This window comes from Trachurus japonicus, chromosome 1 (assembly GCF_045865225.1).
Source record: "Trachurus japonicus isolate A0001 chromosome 1, Traja_1.0".
NCBI classification, from domain to species: domain Eukaryota; kingdom Metazoa; phylum Chordata; class Actinopteri; order Carangiformes; family Carangidae; genus Trachurus; species Trachurus japonicus.
Genome location: NC_140907.1, coordinates 24,837,314 through 24,852,167, shown reverse-complemented (window position 1 = coordinate 24,852,167; position 14,854 = coordinate 24,837,314). Strand labels below are relative to the sequence as shown.

Sequence of the window (14,854 nt, the reverse complement as noted above, 5' to 3'; positions counted from 1 at the left end):
AACAAGCCTAACAACTGACTCACCAAACTTCAGAGAGCACACACACGCACACACACCAGTGTAAACTGAAACTCTGCACTAAACTAAATAAATGCTCCTGGATGGTTTTGACATTGTGAGAGGTGAATAAATGTGTTGGAAGTCGGCGCACCACAACGCCGCTGCACACCAGTAAAAACACAGCAAACGAAATCTATTTCTAAACAGCGAGGAGATTCCCTGAGGTGGGATCTCTGACCCGTGACAGTCCCCTCGGGAAACATGACAGAATGCAGCGGGGGTATTTTAAGACTGCGGCTACGAGCAGTATACTGAGGAGCAGTGTCATTAGCTTTGGCAGATAGCTGGGACTCTATAGGGAACAATAAACTGAGCTACACCATTGAACAGAGCGCTAGGAATGCACTGAGAAACTACGACTAACTGCAACAACACAAATAGCTGCAACTAATGCTACTAATTCACAGAGTAATCCAAGTCTTTTTAATTAATGAGCAATATGCATCGGTGCTCAAATTGATGTTTACAAATTGTTACATGGTAAACATAAGATCCTATAGTCATACAACATGCTAAGTTGAGTCATGTCAACATGATAAGATAAGATACAGACCAGATTAATTATTTCTGATATGAATCATTTATTCTTCACAGCAGTCTTCTTCTCAATGCATCCCAGGTGGGGTTAATAACATTAATAGTGGATCCAGAGGCCATGCAGCCTCACTGACGGGGCTTCCTGGGTATTCGTTAGTCCTTATTAGTTGCACCTGGACTTTTCCTGCTACAAGCCCAAAAAAGGTATTTTCAGCTTTTATCAGCAATCCACTTGCACATCATCCTGATTCTTTGTTTTTTCACCTGCCACAAAACTTTCAAGACTTTTATCTAATACAAAGTTCTTTATATCATATATTGCTTTTTAATATTACAATTTTTTGTTGCAGTTTGATAACACACAGTGAAAACAGACAGGAAAAAGTAGGGTGTCTGGTGGGGTGGGGGGTATTATGCCACAATGATCTCAAACAGTATTTAAAGGGAAGTGGCAGTAACATGATCATGGCTACAGTATCCGTGACCCCCCAAAATAGGTTTTATTTTTGCTGACTCAGGCTCCGGTAAAGGGAGCAGAAGCCAAGATTCTCCCAAGGGAAAAAACCTCTGAAGTTAAATGACATCACTAAATACTCTGATCTTTGCTAATTAAGCCCATTTGGTTTAAGACGTAACAGCAACTACAAAACAACAATTGAACACTCTCACTTTTCCAATTCATTTATTTGAGCTGTTTTGTTTCGTCTCTACCCGTGGCTACCCTGCTGCTTCCTCACCCCAGGCCCGCTGAGCTGTGTGTGTACACATGCTATGGATTAAATCTACACCGGGGCCCAAAAGCCCAAACACGTGAGAGGTGTTGGACAGTGTCTGCCTAAGCCTGGAACAAAGATAGCTTCTGCCTCAATAGTTTATTTCAAACAGTTTGAAATCCACGGCAGGCTGCTCTTTAGCTCAATCTTAAATCCATACAATGCCAAAGCACACAAAAATATGGGTCAAACAAAACACGTGTGGTCGATTCCTTCGGCCAATTTGTCTGAGCTGTCGAACTACAGGAAGCCCAGAGATTCACACCAGACAATGGGGCAGCTTGTGTACTACAGCATTTACAATTGTTTGTTCTTTGAGTGGGTCTTTCTATAGCACCTAGAGGAAATGTTGGTTCTTTTCTTGTTGGTGAGGCAATTGTTGTTGTTGTCCTCAAGAAATGAATAAGCACATACAAAAACAAGCTGTCTCGCAAGCAAACTTACAAGTCAGGGTCGGCGAATATGCTCTAATGACAGTAAGAAAAACAAAAGGACTAATGGCTAATAGCTCATTTCTTGGCTCATGAACTTCTCCAAGACACTACACAGACACTTTGGCTCATTAGTCAAGACAAGTGACACTCTGTGTTTGTCCTTTACTCAGACACCAGGAAATGGTATTTAAAAAAAAAAGAAAGAAAAAAAAAAAAGAGCCACTGCATTAGCAACGTTAAAAGGCAAAACAATAGCAGCAGTGTCAGATCCTCTGACTCAGGCACCTCTTTAAAGACAGTATTTAATGAGGTTAGAGGGATGCGAGAGACAAGTATTGTGGGATGTCTTTTTTATTGTCAGCTTATAATCAGTTATATGAATTTATTAGACAACAGTTTAGAGTCGAAAACTTATATAAGAAACTTGTGTCAACCAGAGCGAATGAATTTGGAGCTCATATTACGAATACACTAAAAGCTTTTCACTTTTTTGGGCCATATTATTTCTGTCACACGGACGCGACTTCTAGCTGATGTAAACACAACCCGCTGAACTGTTGCATTTAAGTATGGCTTTAAGGACGGTGCTTTTTTTTTTTTTCAAAATAAAGCCTGTGTGTGTGGCCATTAGTTATGTTGCAGAGACTTTATGCTGAACGTAGCAATTTTCTTTGACGTGACTGTAAATCTGGAGGGGAATCTAAGCCACACAGACACATAGGATCCTGACCAGGGTGTTCAAGTCCATAAAAGGTGAGTCTGGTTACGCCAGTCTAGTCGATAGGCCTCAATTTGTGATGCCTGAAATCACTGCAGACAACACAAACTATCCTATATCAGTGCACACTACCAACAACTACTATAATTTTAGTCTTTTAAGTGGTACTGTATACAGTATATCCAGTTAGCAGGACAGGATAATATTTCATTGGATCCAGAGTCTTATATGTCTATTGGTTTAAACGGATAGGGGGTTTACCTATAGACACATGCTTGAAGCCTCTAGTGGATCTTTTATGTTTCTTCCTCTGCCCCTGGTGCTTTTCAATTATGGCTCTGCTGCTCAAGGTTTGATCTTTGGCCTCTTGCTGTTTCCCATCCCTTTACCTCTCCTCAGTGACATCATTTAAAAAATATATACTATGTACTTTAACTGGTGTAACTTGATAATCTTGTCCCTGCTAGGGATCCTTAGAGCCAGGCTTGAAACTATGAGTGACCAGGTTTGTGTTCAGCCTGTAAGCTTTGAAGCAATCTGCCAGAGGAACGAGGGGAAGACGAGTCTGCTGTTTTTTAAACCCCTGTTTGAAACCTTTTATAGAAAAGCAGTTTTACAGGTTGTATATAGTTTTACTTCATTCTCACACCATGTCTCAATCACTTGAGTTTAGTGTTTTTGGCTCTGCTTTTGTTTGGCTTTTGTTAGCAATATTATCTTTTTTTTTTTTTTTTTAACATTTAACATTTTTTCCACTTGCATACCAGATAAGGATGAGGGTTTTGCTCTGGTATGTGTTTTTCTTCAAATCTATTGTTATTTTCAGTAATAGTAGCAGTAGTATCATCGATCACAACCTGAAACTGCATTATTTAAGCCTGTCAGGTAATGAGTGACCCTTATGGAGCTTTTGTTGGTCGACTGCAAAATCATCCCTGACGTGAAGGTAGAGTGGAAAGGTCAGCTGCTCCCCCTGATAGTAAAAACATGTTTTCACAACATTACAATGAACCTTGACACACCTTAACAAAGCCTCAACACACTACACACTGTGTCTGACATAAGGTCCAGGCAGTATCCAGTGTCACTGTCTTGTAAAAGATAATGACAAACTGATGCCACTGTGACAAAATCAATGTCATTCAAGCATTCCTCAAGAGTTTTACTGTGGCATCACATAATCAAGGTGAATATTTGACTTCACTTGTAAGTTATACATACTGTATATTCCCTCTTTAGTAAAAAAGAAATGATAAGACTTCATATCATGATTTTAGTAACAAAAATGATCGCAGTTATCTTCACCTATTGTTAAAATGTGTTTTAAATGTTCAAAGTGTAATGAAAAATGTAACCTTAAATCATTATAAGTGAACATTAAAACATATTCAATAATCCAATACATATACTATGTCACAGGCAAGGAGCAGGGACCGTGGACACACCCACTGAACAAGGCAAAATGTAAGAAGATTGAAGTTTGCTGTCACAATCTTTTAGAGCAAACACACTGAAATCACACCAGTCACTTGTACTAAACCAGCAACAGTGCGGCTGCACTGTGTGAGGATGAAAGAGCGAGAAGCAGCCCTGGCGAGTTTCAAAAACCCACAACCACAGATCGTAGTGTCAAAGCCAAAGAGGCTAAATGGCTAACACGTCACTTTTTCTCTTCTGCATGTGTGCACACCCTTCAGTCATTTGACAATGCTCTGAACAGAAAAAACGAAATTATCTGGTAGTGTAAATCAAGTGAGTTATCTTTTTTTGCAGAGATGCTTGCTTTAAAAAACCTGCTTACACTCACTAACTGACACTGACAGACATCTAACAAACTCACATTTAAACAGCAATACTAACCATCTGGCTTTTTTTTTTTTTTTTTTACCGTAAACACCATAACATGAAACCGTAACCATTTCATCTCTGTTCTTCAGCGAAGACAAGTTCAAGGTCCAGATCACTGTGAAAAATTAGTGTGTAGTGCATGAACAGTGATGTCAATAGATAGATTTGCAGTCTCCTTATTAGAGCCATATGTGAGCGTGGAGTACTAATCATGCTCATCCACAATCTGATTACACAGGCCTCTTGCATGTTGAACTCACTGCAGGGTGGACAGTTAATATGAGAATATATGAGGCCAAGCTGCGCGGACTTCATTACATAAAACATGAAGAATGAATGTTATCCGGTTACATGATGCTCCGGCAATAATAGATGTCAGACAACATTCAGAGGTGGAAAAAAACAGCCGCGGCATTTCATGTCCCTGTTCTGTGTCGATTCAAGTCTCAGCAGCATACATCAGTGGGGATACAATCAGTGGTGCCGTAAACAAAAGTGTCAGATGAGAAGTCTGCAGAACAGATTGAAATGATAGCGGCTGTCCTGAAGGAAAGAGCTATCACAAGCTCAAAATACCACACACACACACTGGGGCACACAAGAGTCCAAGGCGAAGGCTTCTCCTGCTTTTTGCCTTTTAAAGCAAGGCATTTCAGAGCAAACCTGGGAACTGTCAAACTTGGCTAGTTTCTCTGCAGAAAGCCAGAGACCCCAGTCTGTTGGATTCTGAGTCTGAGTCATACAGACCCCACCTTACATCTATTCCGGGTGGACAAGCCAGGTTTTTTTCTGCAGCAGGGAGAAACGCCTAACTATGCGACATAAACATTAATGCCCCCCCCCCCTTCTGTTCGGAGGAGGTGGGAAGAAAAACAAAGATAACGCACTGGGGAGGTTTCTGAATCGCAAGGCTGGTGTAGGTGTAGAAATAAATACTTCAGCAGAGGTAAATAAAGTAAAACAGGTGTAATAGCACTTTGAGATTGTTTGCTCAATATAAAGTGCATTACAAATAAAATTCATTATTATTATTATTATTAATACTGTAGATCATTGACAGGACAATCAATATTTTAACAACAGACAGATCTATGAATGTTTTTATGTGTCACTTATTATTAATGTCCAAACAAAGCATTTAGTGTGTTTACTCTAATTACAGTCGGCTACGCCTACGCCACCACATATTGTTTTATCTTAAAACACATCCCAATTTCCTACAACTCCTGTCCACTAGTATTAGAGCCTCTATGGTGGAGACATTTGGAAAAGCTGCGGACCAGTTCTAGATTAAAATCTCCCTGAATTGGTCAGGTGAAAATGGAGAGACCTCTGAAAACAGTGACCCTCTCTGATTGGTGTTACTCACCAGCTAGCAGCTGTTGTTCAGTTAAATTTTCTGTATTTGAGTTTTCATGTTGAGTTTTTTTTTTTTTTTGCAACTAGTCAACTCAACTGCAGAGTATCTTCTTCCTGTTTACACGGGCTGCACATGCCCAGTAGATGTGATTCTGCAGCCATAGCCTCGGAACTACAAAACTTTATTAGCAGGCGGCACATTTCAAGAGGAACCATGCAAGTCTGGTCGCTTTTCCGCTGTTTTGCTAACCCTCCACCTGGCCATGTGCATTTGTTTTAAAAGAAGCCAGCGACAAAGCAATCCATGGAGCAGCAGATAACGTTATATAACAGACAGTATACGATGTTATGACTCATGTATTAAACCTTCACAATTACTCCAAAGCTTTTTAAATAAGGTAAAAAATGTAGCATAGGGGCGGTGCGTGGCGCAGTGGTTAGAGCGGCCGCCCCATGTAGAGGCTACAGTCCTCAACGCAGGCGTCCCCGGTTCGAATCCCACGTCGGGCAGACATTTCCTGCATGTCGTTCCCCCTCTCTCTGCCTCCCCTTTTCCTGTCTATCTCACTGTGCTATCAAATAAAGGCAAAAAGGCCAAAAAATATACTTCTCAAATATTCTTCTCAAAGGTACGAAATATGTATTTCTAAAATAAGTTTGATGATTTACATCAAAATCCTGAACCTTTGTTTCACCGACTGTACGTTTTAAGGCAGGAAATTTAACATTGCCTGTTCTGTCTGTGAAAACTTTCCCCAAAACAACACAGTGAACGTATGTATATGTCAAAGTTCAGCCGCTGAAGATGTCCACAGTGTATTCGTTGGCATCTGGCAGAGTGCTGTTTGTTATGATTACTACAGTCTCATCAAATGTGCCACTTGGGTCAGAACTTGCCTGGTCCAGGCCCTCAAAGAGCAGGCCAGGGTTTATATGCCGTGCCTTTCCACAGTCCTTCCTGTTCCACTCTCCCATCTTTTCCAGTCTGAGTCCCCGCTCCACACTCAGCGCCCACCTTTGCCCTCGACACAGCCTGCCCACCGTCCCCTCCCACTGCCCCTCTCCTCCCCCCCGGCTCCCTGCCCTCAAAACAAGCATGACTTCATTCATGACTTCCTGATCCTCAAAACAATTCTGCAGGGTGAAGCTGCACTAAGCAGTATCCTGTCAAAAATGGCCCCATGGCTAATCATGGATATTAAAGTGTTATTTTAGCGCACGTCCGACAGGTTACAGACCTAATGCAGTGAAAAGCACTTCAACTTTTTTTTCTTTATCAATTCTGAGATTGAAAAATTAGACATTAACAATTATAGAATTTACAGAACTTGCAACTCCTGCCCCTGCCTTACGATCCTATTCTCCTGCTATGGAAAAAAGATGGCTGTGCCATCGTTAAAAGCGTGGATAACAACACTGACTGATATCTATTTGGAAAAGATCTGATACATCCTTACACGCAAAACTGGATGCTTTAGCAGACATAGACACCACGGATCTACTTTATAGAAAGTACCTGGAGCTGAGGTGCAAGGCACAGTCCACAAAATTCATTACCTTTAAATAGTATTGACCAGGGATGTATGGAAGAGGATTAGGGCCACATGCAATTCATTTTTACTTTCTGATTGGCCATTTGATGACCTGTAGTACAGGTAGTGTGCTTATGCTTCACAATTAAAACACAAACTGAAAAACAACTGGTTCTTTACATTTTCTTGCACCAAAAAAGGAGCCTCAGAAGCACCGTCATATCAGCATGCAATAACACACAATCACTTTTATAGCAAGCCTTGTTCTTTCTGGAGTGAGACATGAAAAAGCGTTCCTCCCACATGACTTCACGTCTTGTGCTAATGCGATTTTAATGAAAGATTGTGATGTGGCTCTCTGGCAGCATCAGTAATGTGATTACAGAGAGCAACAGTGAGCCAAAGCACACCATGGCAGAAGACTACTCTTAAACCCCCGCCTGCCAAGAGAAAGACCATCACATGGCTGCTTTCTCAAAGGGGAACCAAAAATGAAGAAGGAAAAATACAAATCATTTAGTTTTATGAGCCGATTGGTCAATACGGAGGAAGTCCAGCTGTGGTTGTGACTTTAAGTGACCCCTGTGCAACTCACTCAGATGATTGCAGCAATAACAGAACATGCAAGCGCTGTCAAACTAATAAAGCTGGCTGACAGGCAATGACAACGACACACAAACAATTTGCTCTCAGAAAATACAGAGTTCACACTTTTTTTTTTTTGCGTCAAACTAGAAACCAACACATTTGTGAGAGGATAACAGCGAGGGGTGGTTGAGAGGGTACAGACAGGACACAGTTCCTGTGGAGGAAGCCCTCTGAAACAGAAGCACATCTGCATGTTGCTCCTCTAGTGGGCACTTCCATGTCATGGCTCCCTGGCCCAGGGCCCCGCTTTAAAGTTTCCTCTCCGAACCAAGGACTTTCCGTAGAGGGACATCCTCCCTGCTGTAGGAGTGGAGGGAGTTACTGAAAAGGCTGAGAATGGGCTGGGATTTGGAGATCAACAATTGTCCTCACGCCGCACCAGATCACCCTGAGGTCAAACATAAAGTCAACCACTTTATCTCATAACTCCTGGATCCATTTTAATGGAAGTTGTAAACAAGACTAAGTCTGTCAGAGTTTATGACATAATGCCTGACCAACCATTTTTACAGTCGTCTTGAGTGTTGGATCTTATTGCGAAGCTGACAGATGATGCACAGAGAAGATTACGCAGCTTGGCCTCCCCGAGACCTACACCACTCATCAAAAACAACTGTCACAAGTTCATCTAGAGAAAATAATCTACACTTCAAAGCTGCGAACCACACACTGGGAAGACTGAAAAGAAAAAAAAATGGAGGTCTACAGTGCTTTCTATGATCTCTATGCAGTGCAGAACCAAACACACAGTCACATTCTCCCGAGACGAGATAATCAGAGTAAATCTCTGGGCGAAGCATCAGAGCTCCTCCCCAAGAGTGTAAATTAACACAAAGTCACACTGTTACTTTATAACTTATTTATACTTAAGCTATAGCTAAAACTTACTGTGTACTTAATGATACCACTGTGCTTGGATAAAGTCTGGGGACAGAGAGACAGACTGCAGAAATGACCTTTAAGTTTGTGTGGCACAATCCTGGTTTGAAAGGGAAAAAAGGGTTGAGAAAATAAAATGAGAAATAATTCAATCATGATAACGATCAGAAGCGTTAATTGTGCTCATTTGCTTTAATCAACAGAAAAACAAAAGGTGTGGCTGTATAACATATCATTGGCAATTAATCTGCTGAATGTCAGAAAGTTGGTCATATTTGTCGCCAAAAATTGACAAAACCAACCTATAGCCTACATTTGATGCTGATTAATCAAACTAATCATCTCAACTCTCTGTGTGACAAGAGTGTTATCACTCACATACAGCTGACAGCTGCTCCACTCAGTTTGGATAAAAAAAATTAGCCATGCCCTAAACGAAATATCAACATAGGAAACACCCTTTGTAAACAGCAGTGTATTGTTTTTCACCACCGTGTAACATTTAGAAGAGCTCGGCCATGGGAACGATATCACACCAATATGTTGTTGCGTCACTTTGAGGTCGTTTGAAATGCTCTACTGCTCCTCTGAGCAGGTAGAGTTGCCACGTTATGATAACAGACTCACTGTGTGTAAAACAGTCGTTTGACATTGGCAGACAGGGGACAGACAGAGGACGAGCAAACGAGGCCCTTCATTAATGTCAGGCGCATGAACGTGACACTCGTATCAGCTCCTTCCTGAAACTTCAACTGATTTTTGCAGTGATCCCAATGGGAGTGCATGACCAGGGTCCCTCCAAAATATTCTCATGAAGTGAGAGGGCAGCACCAGATGTAATGACATTTAACAGACTGCTATGTTGGACACACTCTGAAGCGAGAAAGTGACATGCAACAGTGAATATCAAAGTTCACCACATCACTCTGTGGCAGTTTTCCTAGAAACTCTATGTAAATTTACCAGAATATATCTGGTAATCCTCTCCTCTAAAAGCCTGAAAACAGAGAATTTTTTTTAGAATTGTGTCACTATTTTACCTGAAAATTATAAAGAAATACATAATCAAAGTGACTAATCAATGATTAAAATAGTTAGCTTCAGTCTGTTGACAAATATTTTCAGCATTAAATAAAGCACAAGTATTCAACATGAGGACAGCGTCAGAGGGCTCAATTACTGATTAACTTGAAGTTAGAAATAGAAATACGTTTTTTTGACACCTTCATAAAACACCTGCTCTCCTGGGATTTACACATACAATGGTGGATGTAGAGTTTTGGATGTGTGACAAAGACACAGTGAACCCACTCTCAGGGAGGTCAGAAGGAGAACGGCGAGACTTCCTTGAACCAACAGGTACAACAGACCGCAAGTATGCAAATAACAGCTCTGTACCACAGTAATGTGCTGTCCAGGGTGACAGCAGCGTGTGTGCATGGTTCGACTCATATCAGCAGCACAACACTGAATCTGCAGAGGAGCCGACTGACGAAAGACAAATGACACTTCCACTGAAAAATCTGGGCGTCCACTCGCATGCGTAAACATCTTGAATCGATGCAGTTTTCTCTCCTTGTGTCGAAGGCAGAGGTTTGGGGAGTACTAGTGTGAGGGTGTTTTACAGTGCGTGCAACATCTGAAATAGCTGATGAATCACTTGAATGAAACAGCACGCCTAAAGGTCACCGCTAAGCAGGTGAATCCTGTCGTGACCTTTTCAGTCTGTACGTTGAATCAAATCACTGAGCAATTACTCCTTCAAGATATTTATATAAAGACTTAAACCAGGGCTGAACCCAACAACAACAAAAACAACTTCATATCATATACTGTATGCAAGCCCTGTTGCAGTGCATAACATCAGACTAATCTGTAAACAACACATACTACTACTACTTAAAATATTGTAACACAATATCAGGTCCTTAACAAATAATTATTAGCATTATCAATCTGCAAACTACTTACTTGATTAATCAACGAATCAATCAAAAAACTTGCATGGAGTGCTGCATGGGTATCAATTGTCTTTGTCTCTTGTCTCTACCTCTGGTGCTCTTCAGTGTGAGGATCCAAATACTGGGTGGTAGCGGGAACTGAGGCACTCAGAGTAGGAAGGTGATTTTAAAAAGCCTTTATTGCAGCATGGCCAAACAAATTAAAACCAAGCCAAAGCGTTGCGGCCACAGGCCTTCATCAGGGCTGGTATCAATCAGTTTGTCTATCCATTGCAATGTCCTTGAATTAAAGAGCATTTGCCAGTTTAGCTTAACAAAAAAATAGCTTATGATTACAGATCAAAACAACTAACAGTTGCAACTCTTTCCAGTTTGATTATATGCACATGACACAATAGTAAATGGGAGGATTATATCGTTTCCCAGCCCTAAATGTGCCACTAAAAGTCTGCTGAACTTGCCTGACATACAGTAATGTAGTGAAGTCAACATGAACAAAGTTCAGCAGCACCTTGCTGAGTTGCTGCCTTCAAGAATTTAGGTTGTACTTAAAGGCAAAACGAAAGACATACCTCGGTGCCTGCAACTGACTAACTGCATGGAAACATGTATGAAAGTAAGTGGTGTAAGCCTTTTACAGGAAAAACAAAAAAAAAACATCATATGCACGGCTGCACTGCCTGAAGCCTTCCTGTCAACACCGCTGCACTGACATGACTGAATTGAATGTGTAGAAAACTGAGTATCACTTTCACATTATAGCTATTCACATGGGAGTGAAAGTGAAAAACGGGGACACCCTGAGTTTTAGGGATTTTCCTTCGAGACTGAAAGCACTGTATTCCTGTTGACTATACTGTGACTATATGTGCTGTTTAATGTGGAGACTGACTGGTGAATGAGGGTAAGCACCTACAATCCCCAGTGAACAGCCCAGCCCACAAGGGTAGAGTTCAAACCGATAACAATCTAATCATTTTAACCCAGTTGAGGTGTGTGACTGTGAGCAAATAGTGCAGGAGTTTATGAAAGTAAGACAAGGAGACTTTTTACTCAGTCTCAAATAGCTGCCCTTCCTTTATAAATCAGAACAAATGAAAGAAATTCTCAAACTTTCCAGAAATAAACCAACAAACAAACAAACACCTTAATCTGGCGATCATGGGTCTGTGCTATTGTGAGACAGTTTAATTTGTGACATAACAACCAAATATACAAATATGGACTGTAATCTGTGTATGTGCTTGTGTTTGAGTGTGTGGGAGAGTGAGAGAGAGTGAGTGTGTGCTGTGTGTGTCTTCATGACTTGGCGCTCTTGTTCCCTGTTTTGTCAGTTTGTTTTGTCAGTCTATTTTTAAATACTATGACCATCATTTCATTATTATCCTGTTATATTTAAACAACTTTTAATATTGTTATCTTTTCATCTGCTCATACCTGCCCAGTGACTACAGGTGGAAATTGGCAAATGCTAATGTCCTGGCTCAAGACACCTTTTCTTATTCTTTAAGGTTAATGTTCATTTGTGCATTGTCCCTGTTTTTAAATAAATAAAGTCCTATTCCTATTCCTATAAATAGAAAAGTGACAACATCAAGACTTCAAGACTTGCCTGAAGCAAAGTGTACGGTGGTAACTTAGTGGTGGTGTGGCTGTTTTCTTACTGAATAACTCAATTAAAATCATCACAGTAAGAAACTCACGTTTGGTTGCATTGATGAGGTTCTTCCCATCCTTGTACAGCTCTTTGATGAACCTGTTAGTTTTGTCCAACTCAGCTTCGTGTGCCTTTATTTTGTCCCTGAAGCTGGGGCTGTCCAGATAGCACTCACTGAACTCCAGCGGGTGTAGTCCCATTTTTTCTGATGACAGATTGATAGCTTAAGTTTTCAAGCACCGGAAACTGGCAAAAAAGAGGGGGAGAAAGGCCGCTTACTTTAGAGCTAAACCAAAAAGCAAAAAAAACTTTAAAATGAAATTAACGCTCTTTTCAGTGACCGTTTCAAGTCAAGCATAGACAACATAGCTACGTCAAGTAGCAGCAGCAGCAGCTAACGGCGGTTAGCATGCTAACTTCTTCTCAAGTTGTCTCCACTGTTGTCAAGGGGGAAAAAACAGGTATAACGGCTAAGATAAAAACAAAAAATAAAATAAAAAGTCTAGCAAGGCGGTAACGGCTGAAGGTTTTCTGCTCACGGGGAGTTGTCAGAAAACCATGGTGGTGGCCACGTCCAGTTTCTCCCTCCTTCATCAAGAGCAGCACTCCACCTCAGTAGAGGAGAGTGACAGATTGAGAAACTCTGCTGACATCTGCGTGCGTGTAGCAAAACTTCTGCCAAAGACCATTCAGCTTGGTCAAGAGAGTTCGCTGCAGTCACCTCTACTTCCGGCTTCGCTTCGCTTGGCCGCCGCAGAAAGACAGGTAGACAGACAGACAGACAACAGGCCCGAAGAATCAGGATCAGAATCAGAAATGTTTTTATAGCCAAGAGCAGTAGCTAAAGGTCACTTTACAAAACAAGGAACTTGACGTGGTGTCAGCTGCAGACATAAAAGTTACAAAAAAATAGTAAAAAGTAGCGATTTAAAACAAAATAAAAATGAAGTGGAATAAAAAAAATGCTAGTACAAAAAACTATACATACTTTATACAATTAGGATTCATAGCCTATACAATAGAATAGATTCAATATAGATAGACATCAGGCTACACTGATGTTTTCACTGATTGTTAAACCCAGCCCCAATGTAAGGGAGAGAAGTGTTTCTTAATTCATGTTGTGAATCACAGCTGAATACTCTTTCAATTATCATCACACAAATACTCTTTGTTAATTAGCCCACTGATGGACAATGACATCCACCCCATGAAGGACATCCTGACTGGACTAGAGAGCTCCATCAGTGACTGGCTCCTTCACTCAAAATGTGTGCAAGTTGTTCCTCCCTGCCTGCAGCTGTCAGACTCCACAACAAACATAAAGGATTATCTCTCTTATTACATTCATGTTTAAACACAAAATGGTCTAAAAACATGTCAATTTTATTAACTCTCTTCTGAACTAAATTTCTGATCTTTGAACACATCGGCAGCAGAGATGTTGCAATATCGCAGGACTAAGATTAGACATCATGTGCTCAAGATGTGATCTAACATGTGATTTGCACTTTTTTTTAGATGGGTGGACAGATGTTTCAGTAACAGAAAGTGAACTGATACTGATAAGAGTCATAAATGGATCAAAGTAGAACAGACAGAAAACTATCACAAAGAAAACATCAATACACATGCAGTACATACTGTATTTGTGTGTAACAGAACTAGTTATCTAATACCTTGTCTAATACAGGTAGCTTGCTGATATATCTAGCTGCAATGGCAAAAACCTGTTTTAAAGATATGGTCTACAATTTGAAAGACGATGAGAAAGATTTGAAAAAAGCATCCCCCACACACACCCCTCCCCTCTGAGCTTGTATGGCCGCCACCCTCCCCTCAGACCCTCCTAACGACACACCCCCTCCTGCACAGCAGAGCAACAAGCCTGCCAGCAGAAACCAAACATGGCGCCATGCAGCTTTGAATGCAGAGTTAGTACAATGTCAGATTCACAAGTCACAACTTCCACAATAAAAACCAAAGATTAGGCTACCAGTTCAACAAAAACTCTGCTGTATCAGCAGCATCGCTTCTCAGGCTCATATCTTGTTGGAGCTTTCTCTCCATCAGTCAAACGATAACCCGATGTTTACTTTAGTTTTGTCGCATCTCCTCTTCCTCTCGGCAGTGGTACCGACAGCGCCACTGGTAGCGGACAGGGTGATGGCACCAGTAGCTACTGTACCAATGACGGCGGCGATGGCAACTGGCACCGGTACTGGCAACAGGACCGCTGTTACCGGCAACGCGGCACCAGTAGCCTACAGGTAATGACAGCTGCAACAAATTCTGTTCTTCTGTACACACTTTTGTGAATGTGTGGGGCTTTCAGTGGCAGACTTGTGCTTTCTTTCAGCCTTGGCCAGTGGGTCAAGCAGGCACTGAATTCATGGGTTCAATGTGTCTGTGGCTGAGCTGCTCAGAGCGGTTACAAACCACTTGTAG

The 14,854-nt window shown here is 41.2% G+C and overlaps 1 protein-coding gene across 1 annotated transcript in view; it reads right to left on the bottom strand.

Annotated features, from left to right (window-relative positions):
* The window catches only part of arhgap10 (Rho GTPase activating protein 10), a 49,626-nt gene extending 36,565 nt beyond the window's left edge, over positions 1–13,061 (bottom strand). Inside the window, exons 1-2 of the mRNA XM_085782124.1 lie at positions 12,946–13,061; positions 12,453–12,611 (exon numbers count right to left, since the gene is read on the bottom strand). Of these exons, the coding sequence (XP_085638250.1) occupies positions 12,453–12,611; positions 12,946–13,000 (214 nt within the window). The 5' untranslated portion in view covers positions 13,001–13,061. The remainder of the gene's footprint in view (positions 1–12,452; positions 12,612–12,945) is intronic.
* Positions 13,062–14,854: the final 1,793 nt, after the last annotated feature.